This window comes from Lontra canadensis, unplaced genomic scaffold (assembly GCF_010015895.1).
Source record: "Lontra canadensis isolate GAN:19392208 unplaced genomic scaffold, GSC_riverotter_1.0 scaffold405, whole genome shotgun sequence".
In the NCBI taxonomy this organism is placed as follows: Eukaryota; Metazoa; Chordata; class Mammalia; order Carnivora; family Mustelidae; genus Lontra; species Lontra canadensis.
Window position 1 is genome coordinate 81,200 of NW_022631399.1, and position 18,193 is coordinate 99,392.

At 41.0% G+C, this 18,193-nt stretch overlaps 1 protein-coding gene across 1 annotated transcript; it reads right to left on the reverse strand.

The window, feature by feature from the left end:
* Positions 1–577: 577 nt before the first annotated feature.
* On the reverse strand, positions 578–18,084 carry LOC116862946 (phosphate-regulating neutral endopeptidase PHEX-like; the record flags this gene model as incomplete). The annotated part of the gene is made up of 6 exons (XM_032850391.1): positions 578–1,125; positions 3,672–3,748; positions 8,297–8,401; positions 9,393–9,458; positions 14,313–14,443; positions 18,017–18,084. Coding segments are annotated over 6 exons (550 nt in total), but the record flags the coding sequence as incomplete, so codon positions are not given.
* Between the last annotated feature and the right edge of the window lie 109 nt (positions 18,085–18,193).

An 18,193-nucleotide genomic window follows, 5' to 3' on the forward strand; every position in this document is an offset into this window, starting at 1 on the left:
CCACTTCAATGTAGTATCTGTTCCTTTAAGCTAAAGGGGGAATAAAAGCCGTAAGTTCCTAACGGAGAATCAGAAAATCATTTTCTCAATGTCTTCTCATTTCAGAAACAGAAAAATGCACATACATGAGGGTAATGAGACAAGTAAGAATTGGACAAAAGAAAAGTGTCTGTCAGAGAGACATAATCATTGAGGCTTGGGCAAAAGAGATCAAATGGTGGAGATTTCATCTCCTCGTGTCTCCACTGTTGCGTGATGAGGAGTTTTGACTTCTTCTGGGCCTTAAAGACACATCCTTTTTTCTTTTCTCTATTTGAAGAACTGAAACCCTTTTTCAAGTAGCCTTTCGGCCAGCTTTGTTTATGCTGACTTAAACAGGGCAATCAGCTACGTCAGACAGAAGCTGCAAGATGCATTTTCATCCCAACAAACTTCCGAACTGAAGGCAAAAATTTCAGCAAAAATTGCAAAATGAAGCTCCAACACATTTCTAACTTAAGCACCACTGAGTTAATAAACGTGGTTGATGGTGATACGCAAAACCTAGCAGCAGCGCATTCCGTAGAGCCGCAAGACCTACCAGGTGTTCCAGGAACATGTTTTCATCATTGAGGGTTACACATTCAATAGACCAAATTTTTTTCTGGATACATTATGCTTAGGTCCCTGCGAAGCTGTGGCTTAGATGGTATATACCACCTAGCTGTTTCCACACTAAAAATGGGCAAGAGCAACAATTTAGCAGATAATGTTTTAACAAAAGTAGCCTAGAGATTTATTTCTGTTAGTCTGGTTTTGTAAAGAAACATACTGAGATCCCTTCTTAGATTCCATTTTTTGAGCCCTACAATTTGAATATACTGTTTTGATCCAACCAACACCCAAATATGGAAGATGCACTAAAAAACTGAGTCCTGGGGGGTGGGGCAGGGAATACAGGCTGACAGCAGTGGCGACGAGCGCTCCGTGTGGCCTCTACTGGTACTGCGTGGCTCTTGGGATGGCATAAACCAACGGTCCAGCTACCAGAGTCGGCAGGAGTCCAGGCCTCTGTTCATCGTGGAATTCGATGGACAGTTAAAGGCTTTCTGGAATTCTTCGAAGTTGCTAACTGCACCATTGACCCTGGAAAAGATATGTCACAGCTCATGTCATTTAATTCTTCCATCTCAAGAGGTCCTGGAAAAAAACTGTAACAGCATACTGCTCACAGGGATGTTGCATTCTTTTCATCTGTTTACAGGGGAGACAACTGAAGCCCAAAAGGGAGAAGTAAATTTCCAAAGAAATTCACAGAGCTGAGACTAGAACCAGCACCTCCTGAATGTCAGACAAATGCCCTGATTAATCTTCCCAATACCCTCAAATTCCTATCAACTGTATGATTTACAATTCCTATAAATCATGTATGTGATTGTATAGTCCTATAAATTTACAGATTCCTATAAACTGTTAGATTTACCAATACCTGGGCTTTCTATTTTTTTAACTTTTATGGAAGGTATAATTGATATAAAGTGCACACACCTGAAATGTAAAGCTCACTGATTTTGTTCATGTGTGTATACTCATGTTACTACCACCCAGAACAAGATATGGGATATTACCAGCACCTAGAAGGCTCCATCATGTGCCCTACCAGTGGAGCTTCCAAGGATAATTACCAGTCTGACCTCTATCACCACTGATTAGTTTTGCCTGTTTTTGAACTTCGTATGAATGGACTCCACAGTACGCATTCTGTTGTTCCTGCCTTCTTTTACTCAATATTATGTCTGTAAGATTCATTCATGTCATTGCTACCTAAGACCTCACCCAATCTACAAAAACACTTTCGTTTCATTCCTATTACATTTGAAGGTTCAGATTTACCTCAAATTCAGTCCAGGCAACAAACTAATGAATGGTATCTACTCGTTATTGATGAGCAATGTTTTACCGGAGTTAGTTCCAAAATCTGGTGTCCTTACAAGTTCCCTGACTGCAGTAAAGACGGTGGATTCCTACTCAGCACTTTGGTTGGCAGTGCTATTTCCACTGTGTGATTTCTGCTGTACTCAAAATCTATAGTTACTGCAGACATCACTAACAAGCCAGCAAAAACTGCCCCCTCATCTATTTCTTACTCAACTGCATGTTCAGAGTGTTGACTAGAGAGACTCAGCATTCTTAGTTACTATTTCTTCCCTAATGACTATGTGACCTATGGGCATGTGAAGGAATATAGTGGCCTGTATTCAAACCTCCTGTGTTTTAGCTGGGATATATGAGTAGGGATGCATCTATCATAGTGTGATTCACCCTGGGCAAATGCTAAAGAGAATTTAGCTGGTAATTAGTAAGTATACTCTGTAAATTATCAGCTAAAATCCAGTATTACAGGCAACTAGTTAGTAAAAGGAAATTAGTTTCTAAAAATCTTACCTGTTAAGTAATTAATCTACTGTGTGGTTTCTATCTGCACAACTCACAACTCATCAGTGGGAGCATATTTTAGTTCATTAGAGACTGTCAGCATTTTTTGACCGTTTAGCCCAGTGGGGTAGAATTTTCTAACACTGTGATTAGATTTTTATGCTCCTGGGTAATTTAGAGTCAATTTCTGAAACATTTCTAAAGCAAGGTTTTAGGAGTAAGATTTTTAAATATAGGAGAAAATTTAGATGATTTTCCTACACTGCGCCGATGGATTCATTTAAACATTAAACATAAGGATATCCAGGTATGACATGCTCTAAGGAAAGAATTGGTCAATAAAAAATTACTATAGTTTCTTATATAGCCCCCATTATAATTCTCTGACCCCAACTACAGAAAATCTCAAACTGGACTAGAAACCTAGCACTGGGTAAATACCCTAACCTTAATTTTATTTTTACTTGTTATTTCATCATTCTGACAATTAAGATTGCAGGTCATAATCCTTTTCCCTTCATTTGAAGCAACTGTTTCAAAAAATGATTCAAACTAAAAGCCAAAACATAGTGCTTTGACTTCAGATATGAATTCTAATAGCTAAATATCCCCATACATCCTGTTTTGTGTTCAGAGCTATTCGGAAAGCGGGCATTGATTCATGTCGGCCAGCTGGCTGCGTGGAAAAACAAGAAGCATGAAACAGGATACTCTAGAACACAAAATGCACCAGAGCTCTGTGTGCTTTAAGGTACCGTATGTGAGCTCTCATCCTTGTCTAAGGAAAGAGACATTTGTGCTCACACACAAAAAAACATAAGTGGTTGGATAAATCAAATATTCCCATTTACTAAGCCATGGTGCTCATGGCACCCCTGGACTGGGGCCTTGCAAAAACTGGAAGATAATAAATGAGAAATAATACTAAAGTTATGATTTGGATTCTAAATTACCTTTGGAGTCTTGTACTATCTCAAGGATCTCCTGTTATAGCAATGGGCTAGAGGCATGCACAAATGCTTACCACGAACATTTTTTTTTTTTTAAAAGAATGCGGACTAGCTTCCTGCTAGTGAAAGAAAAGGTGCTCAGTTTCTCTTTGGTCAAGTAGTTCTGTCTGCAAAATGGAGAGACTGCTGTTCACAACACAGGCTCTTGTTCTGATCTCCTGTTTGGTATAACACTGGGACAGCTGAATCAGGGAAGAGGTAGGACATGCACAGTTTAAAAAGAGGATCACTGATTTGCCCATTTACCTAAACTGAGGGGGGCTGTGAGCACCAATTTGGATTTGTTCTCGGGCAGCTTCTGGTCTGTAGGAATTACACCTCACCTAGAAGAGAAAAGCATGCCAATAATTATGTTTCCTTTCCAATTACACACTTTCTACCTCCTTAACTGCTCCAAATTATACTGAAGAGTAATTTTAGACTCAGTGGATGACAAACAGTTTTAGTAGATCAGGTAAAACCTTCACCAGTAACAGCATCTATTATTCTAATCCCCAGCATAGAAGGTTTTATTGTTGTGCATAATTCCACAAATTGAGTAAATTAGGACAGTTTCCAGACACATTTCTTAAATCAAGAAAACACTGTATATGTCCTGGAATCGACCAATGTATTAATTCAAATAATATAATGCTTGGAAGAGGACTTACCAAATTCAACCATACTCACTCCAACAGGAAAAAAAATGAATCCATCATCTATTACAGAGTATGGTCATGGGAAGTGAGTGTTTTGCACCCTAAGTGCCTTGCTTGTGTCACCCCTAGTCAGGGCCTTGGATACGAAGACCCTTCTCCATAGACAGGGAAGTTAGGCAAAGCTCTACGACTTGCTCTGATCCATGAAATGTGAGCAGAAGTGATAGACAGCACATCCTTGTGGAAGCTTTAAAAACCTAGCACAAGTTCTAAGCATCTTAAGAACAATTTAAGAAGCCACATGAAGGTCCACTGTACACTTCCTCATACCACTTCCTCATACCACTTTCCTACTCCAATGGTGAACATGTTAAGCATGTGTTGAGATCAAGACTCCAAAACCCAGGTCCTTGAGTAAAAACTACTACTAGAGCAGAGCCCCTCTCTCAACCCACACTGGATGGGGGGCATGAACACAAAAGAAACTGTCTTTGTATTGCTTGTTCCTGCACCGTAATTTACTCAATCCTGACTTGCGATGTGTCTGGAAACATGATATAATCTTGAAGTATGAAAAGAACTGGGAGACAAGCAATGACGGGGTGCATTCCAAGTGCAGAAGAAAATAGAAGCAAAGACCTATCTGAGAGGGAAAAAAAAAAAAACCGAGACATTCCATGTAGCTGGACTGCGTGGTACATAATGGGCAGTGATGGGAGACCAGGGTAGAGAGAGGATGTTGCCAGTTTTCTGAAGTCTTGAGCCACAAGCTAAAGAATTTAAACCATATTTAAACACTATTTGTGAGCAAGAAAATGATAAAATCATGTTTTTAAAAGAATTATCTGGCAGAGGAAATTAGAGATCAGTTTGAAGAGTATAAATTTATGGGCCCCAGGAAGGTTGCCGATGAATGGCCACTAAATAAGGATCAACAGGAATGGAGAGAAGTAGAAAGATAAGGAGAATATCTGAGGAAAAAAAAATTAACAGGTAACATAAACTACAGGGACACAGGAAACAGGAAAGCGGATATGCTGCTATTGCTTTTGATGAAGATAAACAGTCTGACTGTGACTGTGAAGACACTTTCGCAATGTGATTCCTTCATTTCCTCAGAAGCTAGCTAAGTTGAGGTTGTTGCCCACATTCACCATTACCTCACTTTTTTGTGTGTTATTTCTTCTTATATTCTTACATAATTGTATGGTATTGTTTTAGCGCTGTCTTTGCTTCACAAACCATTTAAGAGACTTCTGAAAACACATTATGGTTGTTACTGTTTTCCTAGAATCCTTTCAGGAGGGAAAATAACTTCACTCCCTACAGGCAGACTTCTTCCAAAGTGCAAAAGACTGAAAATCTCCTCCTTCTGTCAGTAGGAAAACCTCCAAGATAAATTTCTCATTAGTAACATAAAATAGCTTTTCATTTTTTCCCTAAATCTCTTTAGTTTAAAATAAATCAGATATGCTTTGGAATTTTATTTGAAGACATTTCAAAAATACCGAAGGTTGGGGCGCCTGGGTGGCTCAGTGGGTTAAGCCGCTGCCTTCGGCTCAGGTCATGATCTCGGGGTCCTGGGATCGAGTCCCGCATCGGGCTCTCTGCTTGGCAGGGAGCCTGCTTCCCTCTCTCTCTCTCTCTCTGCCTGCCTCTCTGTCTACTTGTGATCTCTCTCTGTCAAATAAATAAATTTTAAAAATCTTTTTAAAAAATTATGAAGGTAATGTTGCTACCAATTAGTTTACACACAAAAAGATATAACTAAAGGGGCACCTGGGTGGCTCAGTGGGTTAAGCCTCTGCCTTCAGCTCAGGTCATGATCTCTGGATCCTGGGATCGAGCCCCACATGGGGCTCTTTGCTCGGCAGAGAGCCTGCTTCCCTCTCTCTCTCTGCCTGCCTCTCTGCCTACTTGTGGTCTCTCTGTCAAATAAATAAATAAAAAACCTTTAAAAAAAAAGACATAACTAAGACGGGCTTTAATTAAATAAGTTAACATCCGAAGGAAGAACCAAAGGACATTGTGCTTTGTCCTCTCAACCAAGGGTCAGCACATTTTTTCTGTAAAAGGGAAGACGTTAAATATTTTAGGCTTTGTAGACCAGAAGGTCTCTGTTTCAACTACTCAGTTCTGCCACTGTCACACAAAACCAGCTACCCACAACACAAAGGAAAGAGCATGGCTCTTTTCCAATAAAAGAGTTTTACCAAAAATGGGCAGCAGACCATATCTGGCCCATGGGTCCTAGTTTGCCGACCCTTGCTCTAGAAAATTCTAACTATATTGTGTGTGTTTTTTTGAGATATCTGACCCAGTACTGACCCCCCTCCCAAAAAAAGCCTCCTTAACTGAACTGTTACTTACTCTTACCATTTTTAAGCAATTCATCTAAAAATGTCAAGATTTTCAATATACCCAGCATCTTTGCTGGGTGCTATGGGGATACATAAGAAATACAGGGATCCAGAAGATTAGCTATGGAGATAAAACTAAAAGTCCTCAACATTTTGAGAACATTTAAAGACTAAACTGCATAGTAATGAAGAGAAGTGTAAAGGAGCTGGAGATTCAAAAGAGAGAGAGAAAGAGAGAACTGGAGTCCTTGGGGAAGTTTGTGGAAAATGTGGAGGAGGTGGAACTCAACATGGAGCCTGAAAGATAACGACAGGATTAAATCATCTGAGGGGGCGGAGTACGAAGGAGGTCACATTACAGAAGGAAAATCAAAAGCAACGCCCCAGAGACAGTAACAGGCCTAACACTGCCGGGTGGCCAGGAGGACGCCTGCTTGGCTAAGGGTGAGTGTGGCGGAGCCGCAAAAACTCAGAGCTGGTTGCATAGAGTGGGATAAGACTGGACACAATGATGAGAGCCAGCTGCACGTGCTTGGCCTCGATGTGGGAGTCACTGCAGTTCCCTGAGCAAGTCAGTAATGAAATAAAATGTAGTATTTCAGGGGCATGTAAGATAGTGGTGGAAAGACGCCAAAGGCAGAAAAACATGCCTTAAGGCTGTTGGGATAATGCAGAATAGGAGAGCTCAAGGGCCTTCTACACAGGATGAGATACAGGGTAATGGGGAGAAAGAGAGAATGAATCTAAAGAGAAGATAAAAGGATGAAACATCCAGCTTTGGGAACCCATGTCATAAAAACAAGGACAGACAAATCAAGTAAGAGAGAAGAATCTAGATTTTCTAACCGGGAAGACCCAAAGACCAGGCTGTGTTGAGACCAACAGGAAGACTAAAAAGGGAGGTCATTTCAGTGACTCCAGGTACGCTGCTGTCATGTTGATAAAGCAACATTTATGTAGTGCTGTCATGTCAGCTTTAAGAAATAAAAGATACCAGAAAGATGGGACTCCTTTAGCCAGGCTCAACCAGAGAAGATGTGGGAAGGAATCAGCTTACTGAGGAGACAGTGAAGACTGAACAAAAGAAAGTTGTGCTGGTAACAACCGTGGTCTTAGGGATACACGTTTGCCCACTGTGAAGCCATGTGTTAGAACCTTCATTGGCTCATCCCTGCCTGCTTTGAAAATGAGGCCTACACGTTTGTGACATAAGCCCAGGCGATAACCAATAGCAACCAAGAACTGGCGCTTATCTCATTAGCCAGAGACTTGAACTCAGAATTGTGTGTTTTTTTAGTACACATCTTCTTTCGCTTTCTGCTTGGAAAGCCCATCAAAGTCACAAATGAGTGAGATGACTCTCCTTGGTTTTGTTGTTGTTTTCAGCTCAAGCAGTCTTCACATATCCACCTGACTGTGGAAAAGACAGCTTTGAGGGTCTTCCACAGGTTGAAAGTGGTAGGATACAGTCAGCCAATGAGGCAAAAAAAAAAAAAAAAGAGAGAGAGAGAGAGAGAGAGAGAGAACAAAGAGAAATGCAGCAGAAGGCAGAGTCCCAGAAGCCAAAGAAGGAATCACTAGAAATGGTTATAAAGTGTAGTGCATACATTAAGAAGTCAGCATATATTAAAGAAATACCAAGTGGGTTATGATAGGACTGGTCACCCACTTGACAAACAACACCGATAAACCCTGACTTGATTGGTTCATTAATTATGTCTCACAGAACATTTAAAAGGTGAAATTTATCCTGAAAATAAACAGCAAGATCACATTTCAACTAAAATCAAAGCTATACCACTGAACTTCTGACCACGGGAGCAAGCTGAAATCCCGCATTTTATCTTTGCAGCCCCTTCCTTGGCCTACTCACGTGAGCATAACTCAGGAAGAAGAGCTGGTTGTTGGTGAAGACGATGCCTGGGAGCAGAGGCTCTTCGACTCCCTGCCTCTTGTCGTTTATCCACTGCCTGTAAGCCTGGAGAGGGAAGCAGAAAGGGTGATCCCCTGCAATGCTGGCCTTCCTCTTTTCTCATCCAGGGCCGAGATCCTAAATAGATCCCCCACCAGGAACAAAGTGCAGCCTGTCAAGTTTTCCTTTAACAAACCAACCCCTGGAAATGCAAATCAATGTTGTGTAGCTTAACAGTGCGGCAGCTGCACCTGTGAGAAGACCTTACACTCAGTAGATACCAGAGCCCCTGGGCCAAAGCAGTGTTAAATAATTCCTCCCCCACCAAGAAGTTATTCTTTTCCTAATGCAATGGCAAGGGCTGTGGAAACAAATGTGGGGGTTAACATATGGGGCCAAATTTTTCTTTTTCCAAATAAAAAGGAAAACTCACCGTCATTTTAGAAAATATATGTTAACCAGAATATAGGAAGGGCGTAACCTCAGAATAATACTCTGGTCTTGACGTTAAATGCATTTACCTTTTTGAAAATCTTCCCACATCATCCTTACATTTCTTGTTTAACCAAGGACCAGTGGATGATGGAAACATTATTAGGGACTCTCACCTGCCCCCCCCAACTATATGAGAACCACTAGCCTCTGGCCACAATTCAGAAGTTTGGTATTTTAAGAGAAAATTGCAAGAAGGGCTATAGAGACAGTATACTCAAGGAAAACTCATATGAACGTAGCCCTGAGGAGATTTCTGTAGCATGTTTTGATATTATTGTGAATGCATCTACTGAAAGCTATCCTTTAAATACATGATTCTTAACATTTATTATTCTTTAGGGTGACCTTAACCCCAAAAAGAAAAAAAAAAGAGAAAGGCAGCTCTATTCATATAATAAAGCAGGACAGAGTTGATGTGGAAATATAATTCTATTTACAGAAATTCACAGAATTGACAGAAATCTAACTCCTCAAGAATATGTCTGTAGTGCAAATTGAGGGACACCCACATGGCACTCAATAGTTTAATTTTAAAAATCACAGCAAATGTTGCAGTACGCACCCTAAAAGCTTCCCGCAGACCTCCATTATCAGCAATATTTTCTCCCAGGGTCCTCTTCCCCTTCACCTAACAAAGAAAAAGAAAAAAAGAGTGTTTCTCAGCCAACTATCATTCAGCAAGAGGCATAAATGTGATAGCTAGGGAGAGTACCATATTTTAAAAAGAAAATTACATGGACTAAATCACAGGTAGTCATAATATATTGTGAGATGGCAAACTAACTCCAGCAAGGTGCTTCTGAATATAATAATTTCTATTTTATTATGCTACACGTTTCTTTCTCACCCACCTCTGTATTCTCACCAATTGAGCCAACTCCAATAAAATGTTAACAATATTCTGAGTGACTCTGGTTTAATGGAGTAAAAGTAGAAATGTCAATACAGACTACTTTCTCTGATTAATTCATATCATTTGAGTATTCTTTTTGGTGTGCTTTGTGTTTCCAAACATTTACGATCCACACAGGAACAAAACTTCATGAACCATCACCATTTTACCTTAGCAACGTCCATGAAAAATTAAAAGGAGGGTAGTTCTCACGGCGGGGGGGGGGGGCGGGGATCAAACAGAAGTAGCCCAGGCCACAAGGTCAAGGTTTGCAATGTGTAGGATAACCGGCCAAGCATGGTGAAAAAATTCCTCCACACCTTTGAAGACTGTTTCTGAAATCCCTACATAGGACAGGACAAAAAACGTTCCAAACCAATACAGACCACAAGCCAGAATCCAACCTGCCCCTTTCTTCTACACAGGCTACAAAGTGAAATCAGACTTCACATGACTCAATGGGTGGGGTATGGGGAGAATGCAAAAGAAGGAGAATATTTTGTGGCATGTGAAAATTACACCAAGTTCAAATTCAGTGTGCATAATTCAAGGTTTATTGGCATGCAGCCATGCCCAGTCGTGGATGTACTGTCGCAGCCACGCTCCTGCCACAGAGACCTATGGCCTGCAAAACCATGCTTACTTACCATAATTACCCTTTGCAGACAAAGCCTGTCAATCCCTGCCTAAGGGGCAGAATAATGCCTCCCACCCACCCACCCAAGGTGTCTATGTCCTAAATTCCTGGAACCTGTGCAAATGTTACCTTACGTGGCAAAAGGAACTTTTAGAATATGATTATATAAAGGATTCTGAGACATTAGCCTGCATTACCCAGGCGAGTGCAGTGTAACTAGAAGGGTCCGTGTAAGCAGAGGAATAGGGGGTCAGGAGAGTGTGTCAGAGTGATCCAATGTGAGCTGTGACCAGACACTGCTGGCTTTGAGGAAAGAAGGGGCCAGGAGCCAAGGAATGTGGCCAGCCTCTAAAAGTGAGAAAACACAAGGCGACAGATTCTTCCCAGAGCAGCTAGAAAGAAAAGCAGCTCTGCTTACACCTCGACTTGAGCCCGCTAAGACCTGAGTGGGACATAGAGAGCTGCAGGACAGGGTTTGTGTTCTTTCAGGTCATTAAGTGTGTGGTGATCTGTGATGGCAGCAACAGGAAACGTACACACCCCATTCTCAACTTTAAAGCCGTGAATCCTACGCACTCTTTACTTTTAAGCTAGGCCAGTCACCCAGGTATAAAGCAGTCACAATGGATAAAAACAACTCTTCAGAAAACATTTATTTCTGTAATCACCCAGGACCCTCCTAGCTTCGGTCCCCCGAAGTTCCCCTCCTGCTCTGACATACATTCTTTCTTTTACGACAATCCTCCATCGTAAGTGCTATTACCACCACCTTGCTTAACACATGGGGAAAGAAGAGCTCAGAGCGTGTAGCACATGTCTTTGGTGTTGCACCAGATCCCCGTTTCCACCAGGACTACACACCCATTCCTACAACTGCTCCTAGCTCAAGAAGGTTAACCTTAGCTTAGCGGAGTCGCCTCACCTGAAGATTCCTGGCAGGTGATCCCCTACTTCTCAAGAACTAACTGATGTGCACTGAGAACTGCCTAGCCCCTTACCCCAGTCTGAACAATTTCTGTGGTGCGATTCAGGCTCCAGAACCTTCTATGGGATCAGGCTGAGGCTAAACTCCTGAAACCAACATGTTTTCTATTATAGGTTTCTCTTGAAACCAACCACCATCTTATAGGTTTATCCTGAAACTACCTCCTAAGTAAGTCACTTACCTAAGAAATCCCTTCCTGGGCTTTGCTTCCAGTGAACTTGATTCAAAACAGTGATTAAAGGAACTGCCCACATTTCATACAGATTGAAACCCAAGCAGTTTGTTTCCAGAGCCTTTGCTTCATAATATGCTCTCTTGTCATGTCGCAACTGCTCTTGATTCCAGCGCTTCTGTTTACATCTACTCACACTCGAATTTAATCTCCTTCCTCTAAGCTTTATCAAAATCAGAGGTCTGGGGAGTAGCCATCCCCCTTTGGCTCCTCCCACTCTAGACCACCTCAGTAGACCATATGGCCATAGGTTTGCCTCCAAGCCTCACGAGCTGCTCATGGTCTACTTCTGTGGCACTCTGCTGGAGCCCTCTCCAGTTCACTGCCAAGGATTCAGGCACAGGGGACTGGCATCCAGGAATGGAGCCAGAAAATAAAGCACAGAATCTTATATCCACGAAGAAAGTCAACCTTTCTTCTCTGGGAACAAAACTGAAACTGTCTCCTGATGGTTGAATGGATGGATGCTGACACAGGCATCCCCTTTCTATGGTCCTTGTGACAAAGGTACACATTTACCAGAATTCACTCTCAGTATCTGACATTTTAGCCCATATGGATGCTGTAGAATAGTCCTCCCACCAACACACCACCCAGGACTAAAATGAACTTAAAAGAAGAGAACGATAGCATGATATAGGGGGCAAGAATATGGATCTTCGGGGGCGCCGGGGTAGCTCAGTCGGTTAAGCGTCTGCCTTCAGCTCAGATCATGATCCCAGGGTCCTGGGATCAAGTCCCCCATCGGGCTCCCTGCTCAGAGGGGAGCCTGCTTCTCCCTCTGCCTCCCTCCCCCTGCCTATGCTTGCTTTCTCTCTTTCTCTCTCTCTCTCTATCTCTGGCAAATAAATAAAATCTTAAAAAAAAAACAGAATATGGATCTTGAAATCACACCAATCTAAATCTAATCTAGGCTCTACTGTGGGTTTTTGTCTCTTTGAGTCTCAGTTTTCTTACATGTAAAACAGGCTAGCAATATGTACACCTCTCGGGACCAGTATGAGGATTAACTTTGTTTCAGGTAGGCGAAAAGTATAACACCCAAGCCTACAGTAACAATCATCAGGAGATATGTATTCCCTTCATCAAAAAAAAAAAAAACTGCTCTTCTATTGTTGTTTGTTTGGTTTTCAGCCCCCAAATCTTTGCCTTTGTTTTCCCCTAGGATGGAGTACCTATGAGTATGTCGCAGTAATATCAGCTACAATTTACTAAGCACGTCCTGCACGTCAATGATGCTGGTGCTTTACATAGTCTCAGTCATGTACTTCTCACAAATGAATGAGTTCCGAAACAGTGACCCATTTCACAGAGGAAGACTCTCAGAGTCAGGAAGGTCAAGGAACTTTCCCATGTTCACAAAACTTGTAACTGGTTGAGTCAAGATTTGAACCTCTATCTGACTCTAGAACCCCTCCCCTAAGCTCTTCCTGAAGCAACGTATAATCTAGATGGATTTTCACAGTGTGACAACCTCTACATTGAATATAGATAAACGGGGCACCCATTTCAGAACTTCTCATGACTTACTTGTAGATATTAAAGAAATATATGGGCAGAGAAATAAATGGCTTCCCAGAACAGTGATGAAAGAGCTAGAGATACTATTCAAGGATACAGCCTCTGGTTTCATTGCCTGGACAAGGAGTGGCATTCCTGGTGCTGAACATGGCTAAAGAACTAGGAGAACCAAGACAGTTTTGTGTGTTCTCTTGCTTCTGTTATGTGCTGTCCCCCTGACTGTACAGTGTAGGAGCATACAGTGTGTGCATCTATATTTTAGATTAGTAAAGGATTTCCTACAGATCCATACCCTACCAACAATTCTTCATTACTAGTCTCTTACTGTCAAATACAACGAGAGAAATCCATTTTTTATAATTATGAAAGCAGGAGCAGAAAACACAATAAAAAAGTATAAGGAAAAGTTAATAGTTATGGAGAGGGCATGAAAACCTGACCAAACCAGCAAAATAAGGAAAACAAAAAAGAAGTAAGAACAATGTGGAGGACATAAAGTATATATAGAAAACTGTAGAGTTGTATTGGAAAACTTAAAACAGGAATCAAACAGATAGAAAGGTATACCATGTTCTTGAACAAGAAGACTATATTACAAAAAATATCAATTCCATCCACTGAGTATGATTTAACTTAGAATCCCAATGGGATTTTCTTTGGGGGACAGGGTGAGAATGGGTAACATGATCTTGGAACATATACAGAAGTATATTTGCCTGAGAAAGGCCAAGCACATAAAAGAGCAGTGAGGGAGACCTTGTATTGACAGATACCAGAATAATCCATATAGCCATGGTAATAAGACCTTGGTGTAGAACTGAACATACATACCAGCAGAACAGAATACCTAATCCAAAAATTGATGTCAATATATAGGAGAATCTAAAATTTGACAAATACTCAATTCAGTGAGAAAAAATATCTTTTAATCAATGATGTTGGATCAACTCTATCCTTTTAGAAGAAAAGAATTCTCACATTAAACTCCATAAAAAGGGGACGCCTTTTAAGACAGACTGCCAGAAGACCAGTGCCCGCCTCCCTCCAGAATTCTGGGTCAAGAGGTCTGAAGTAAGACTCAATTAGCATCTCTAACAAGTTTCCAGAAGAGGCTGATGCTGTTGTCCTGGGAACCACACACTGAGAACCAATGGTCTAAAGCCAGTAATGTCCAAAAGAGAAAAAATAACCACAAAACACCGTAGTTGTACTTACATTTAAGCCAGCTTTCCTCCAATAGTAGTTGCTATATTGGTTAACCATGCACTTTGTTTTTTCTTTAAACTTTTCTTCTGAGTCAGCAGACCACCAAGGATCCAGGTTTCCATTTTTATCATATTTTCTACCTATCAAAAAGGAAAGTTAAAAGATATTTGTACCACCTATGTTCTCTTCTAGGGTTTTTACGGTTTTAGGCCTCACATTTAGGTCATTCGTTCACCCATTTTCAACTTATCTGTGTGTGTGGTATAAGAACACGGTCCACTTTCATTCATTTGAATGTTGCTGTCCAGTTTCCCAGAAGCATTTGTTGAAGAGACTGTCTTTTTTCCAATGGATTATTTTTTTGCCTGCTTTGTCAAAGATTAATTGATCATGTATTTGTGGGCTCATTTCTGGGTTTTCTAGTCTGTTCCAATGATCTATGTATCTAGGTTAGTGCAAGAACCATACCGTCTTGATGACTAAAGTTTTGTAATAGAGCTTGAAGTCTGGAATTGTGATGCCCTTGTGCCTTGCTTTTCTTTTTCGAGGTTGCTTCGGCTATCTGGGGTCTTTTGTGGTTCCATACAAATTTTAGGATTGTTTGCTCTAGCTCTGTGAAAAATGCTGGTATTATTTTGATAGGCATTGCATTATTTTTCCAAAGAAAACATACAGATGGGCAACACAGATTTGAAAAGATGCTCCACATCACTCATCAGGGAAATGCAAATCAAAACTACAATGAGGTATCACCTCACATCTGTCAGAATGGCTAGTACCAAAAAGATAAGAGATGACAAGTGTTGGCGAGGATGTGGAGAAAAAGGAGCCCTCCTGCACTGTTGGTGGCAATGCAAACTGGTGCAGCCACCGTAGGAGACAATATGGAGGTATTCAAAAAGCTAAAAATAGAATTGCCCTATGACCCAGCAATTACACTACTGGGTATTTATCCAAAGGATACAAAAATACTGATTTGAAGGGGTACATGCACCCCAATGTTTATAGCAGCATTACCTACAATAGCCAAATTATGGAAACAACCCAAATGTCCATCAACAGATGAATGGATAAAGAAAAAGTGGTGTATAAAGAGAAAGTGGAATATTACTAAGCCATAAAAAAGAATGAAATCTTGCCATCTGTAACAACAGGGATGGAACTAGAGAATATAATGCTAAGTGAAACAAGTCAGAGAAAGAAAAAAAATATGATTTCACTCATACGTGGAATTTAAGAAACAAAACAAATGAGCAAAGGGGGAAAAAAAAGGAGAGACAAACTAGGAAACGGACTCTTAACTCTAGGGAACACACTGCTGGCTACCAGAGGGGAGGTGGGGGAGAGGATGGGTGAGACAGGTGATGGGGATGAAGGAGGGCACTCGTCCTGATGAGTGCCCGGTGATGTACGGAAGTGTAGAATCCCTACAGTGTACATCAGAAACTAATAATATACTGTATGTTAACTAACTAGAATTTAAATAAGAACTTAAAGAAATTTGTACTATTTGTGGAAACTAATTTATTCATTTTCCCTTTCCCTCAATTCAAAAAACCTTGAAAAAGCAGTCCCCAGGAGCAAGGGTCACGCCTGGGAGCAGCTCCCACCTTCTCTCCAATGTCACGTGTTAATTGTAAAAAGAGGGGTTGATAAACAGGTTTGAGGAAGTTCTTCCCTCCTGAGCAACAAAGAACATTTTAAAAATAAAATTCATCAACTTATGGCATGCACACCGTGAACCAGTCTTGAATTCTTTGTTTTCACCTGATGTGACCCTTCATGTTCTCTGGATTATGAAATGAAATGGCTTCATTCAGAAAGCCCATGGTGGGAGCTGGAGCGTCACTACCAGTGAAATTCCAAACGATCCATAGGAACAGCCCAGTGAGTCATTCACACGGATCCATAGGCACAGCCTTGTGAGTCATTCACACCGTGAGACCACAGCCCCTGACTCAGCCCTATAGGAACGTGTTTCCTCCAAGTTGCCAGGAGCTAAGAGACACATAAAACCTCTATTATGAATCATTCCACAGCCATCAGTGTGCATGGAAGGCCCATCTGTCCTGCTTTGACAAGGCAGGTTGCTCTAAAAAGAGAACTTGGAACAAGAATGGAAATCTCCAAAACATAATGGAAAAAAAGAATAACTATACATGGGTGTTTGCTTATTTGTTTTTGGTTTTTGGTTTCTGGTTTGGTTGTGGGTTTTTTGTTTGTTTGTTTGTTATAGCCTCACTCTTCATTTGTCTACACCCTTCAAAAAATGTTTTGAGTAGATCTGGACTGTTGTCCATACTCAAGATTACTATTGGTTTAAATTTAATTATGGAAAGAACTCTTCATTGGACTTGTAAGACAGCCCCAAAGCAAAGGTGTTAACTGAAATAACCCAAAGCTCTTTGGCAAGGGTGGATGCTACTACCACCACCCCTGGGAGAGCATGGACTCACTGTCCTCCATACACTACCCAATCAATCATTAAACAGTTACTGGGCACGTAGTTAACTATGTAACTCTCTAAGTATTGGTTATGGAGTGAAATTGTTGTCATTAGATTATGTCCTCTGAGAATGGCTCCAGAAGGCCTCCAAAAGATTCAGAGGGACAACTGTACATAAATTTCCCAGGAAGAAAGGCCCAAAACCAAGAGATCACTACTGGGTTAAGTTTCTTAGCTAAGACACTCCTCTTAGATAAAGTGAACACGCAAAGACAGAAAGTGTAGCTCTGGAGACTGAGATGACTATAAGGCAGCTACATTTATTAATAGGGAGGGCAGAGATTAGAGATGCAGAAACCCTAGGTGATTCAGGAAGGGCTTGTGGGAGCCCAGGAAGAACCATCCAGAAGGAGAAGAACCAAGAGTCTCTGGCCCTGGGGTAGGCATCCAGGAAAGGATGCTGGAGACACCACAGACACGGAAGAAAGAGGGCCGCCTATCCAATGTTGCCTTGTGCCAGCCAGCTCCTTGAAACTGCCTGCAGATCATTGTGCAGATATGCACCTGATAGTAATTTGCTGCCAATTCATAAATTTTAGAGATTTCTTGTGGCTTTCCAACAATGCTCAATGGTAAAGGAGAAAGGAGTGTCCATCAAAAATGATGAGGACTCTCAAAAGGCACTGGTTTTGGTAGTTTATGTCCCACTCTGCTCTTGTGCTTAAATATCATCAGGATACATAGCACATTCTTCTATACTATACATTATTAGGAAAGCACAGCCTCCTAACAAAATTCTGAATATATGCCAGCATAGAGAAAAACAGAGCTTAAGCGTTGCATAATCCTTGCAACCGTATAAAGGGATCAGGCAGCTGAGCTCCAGAGTCCTAACTGATTATATGAGATTATTATGAGAGAGCATCTCATGACGGTGAAGAAAGAAATGACAAAGGGGAGAAGCTATGAAGCAATTCCTGTAACTATCATGGCAGCTACAGCAAGCCTGATCTAAATGCGAAGCTAATTTCATTGAAATTACAAGGTTTTTCTTTCATGTTATCCCGTCACCAACGGGAACAATTATTTATTTATGGCAAGCTATCACAGCAAGACATAGGGGAAAGTTTTCAATCAGCAACCATACTGCTTTGGATAATCTTCAGTCTATGATGATGCCACTATGCAAAGATAATAGCAACAATTAACATCCGTACGATCAACATTATCATAGAAGCAGCAGCTCATACAACGAACCAGCACTTACCATTATTATCAAATCCATGTGTAAACTCATGTCCAACAATTACTCCTATAGCTCCGTAACTCAGAGATCTACAGTACAAATATATAATTTGAAGAAAATTGCAAGCATTAATCTCAGAGCATAATCCTTTGATTTTTTTTTTCAATGAAAGCCAAGATAATGTTTTCTAGTAACCAC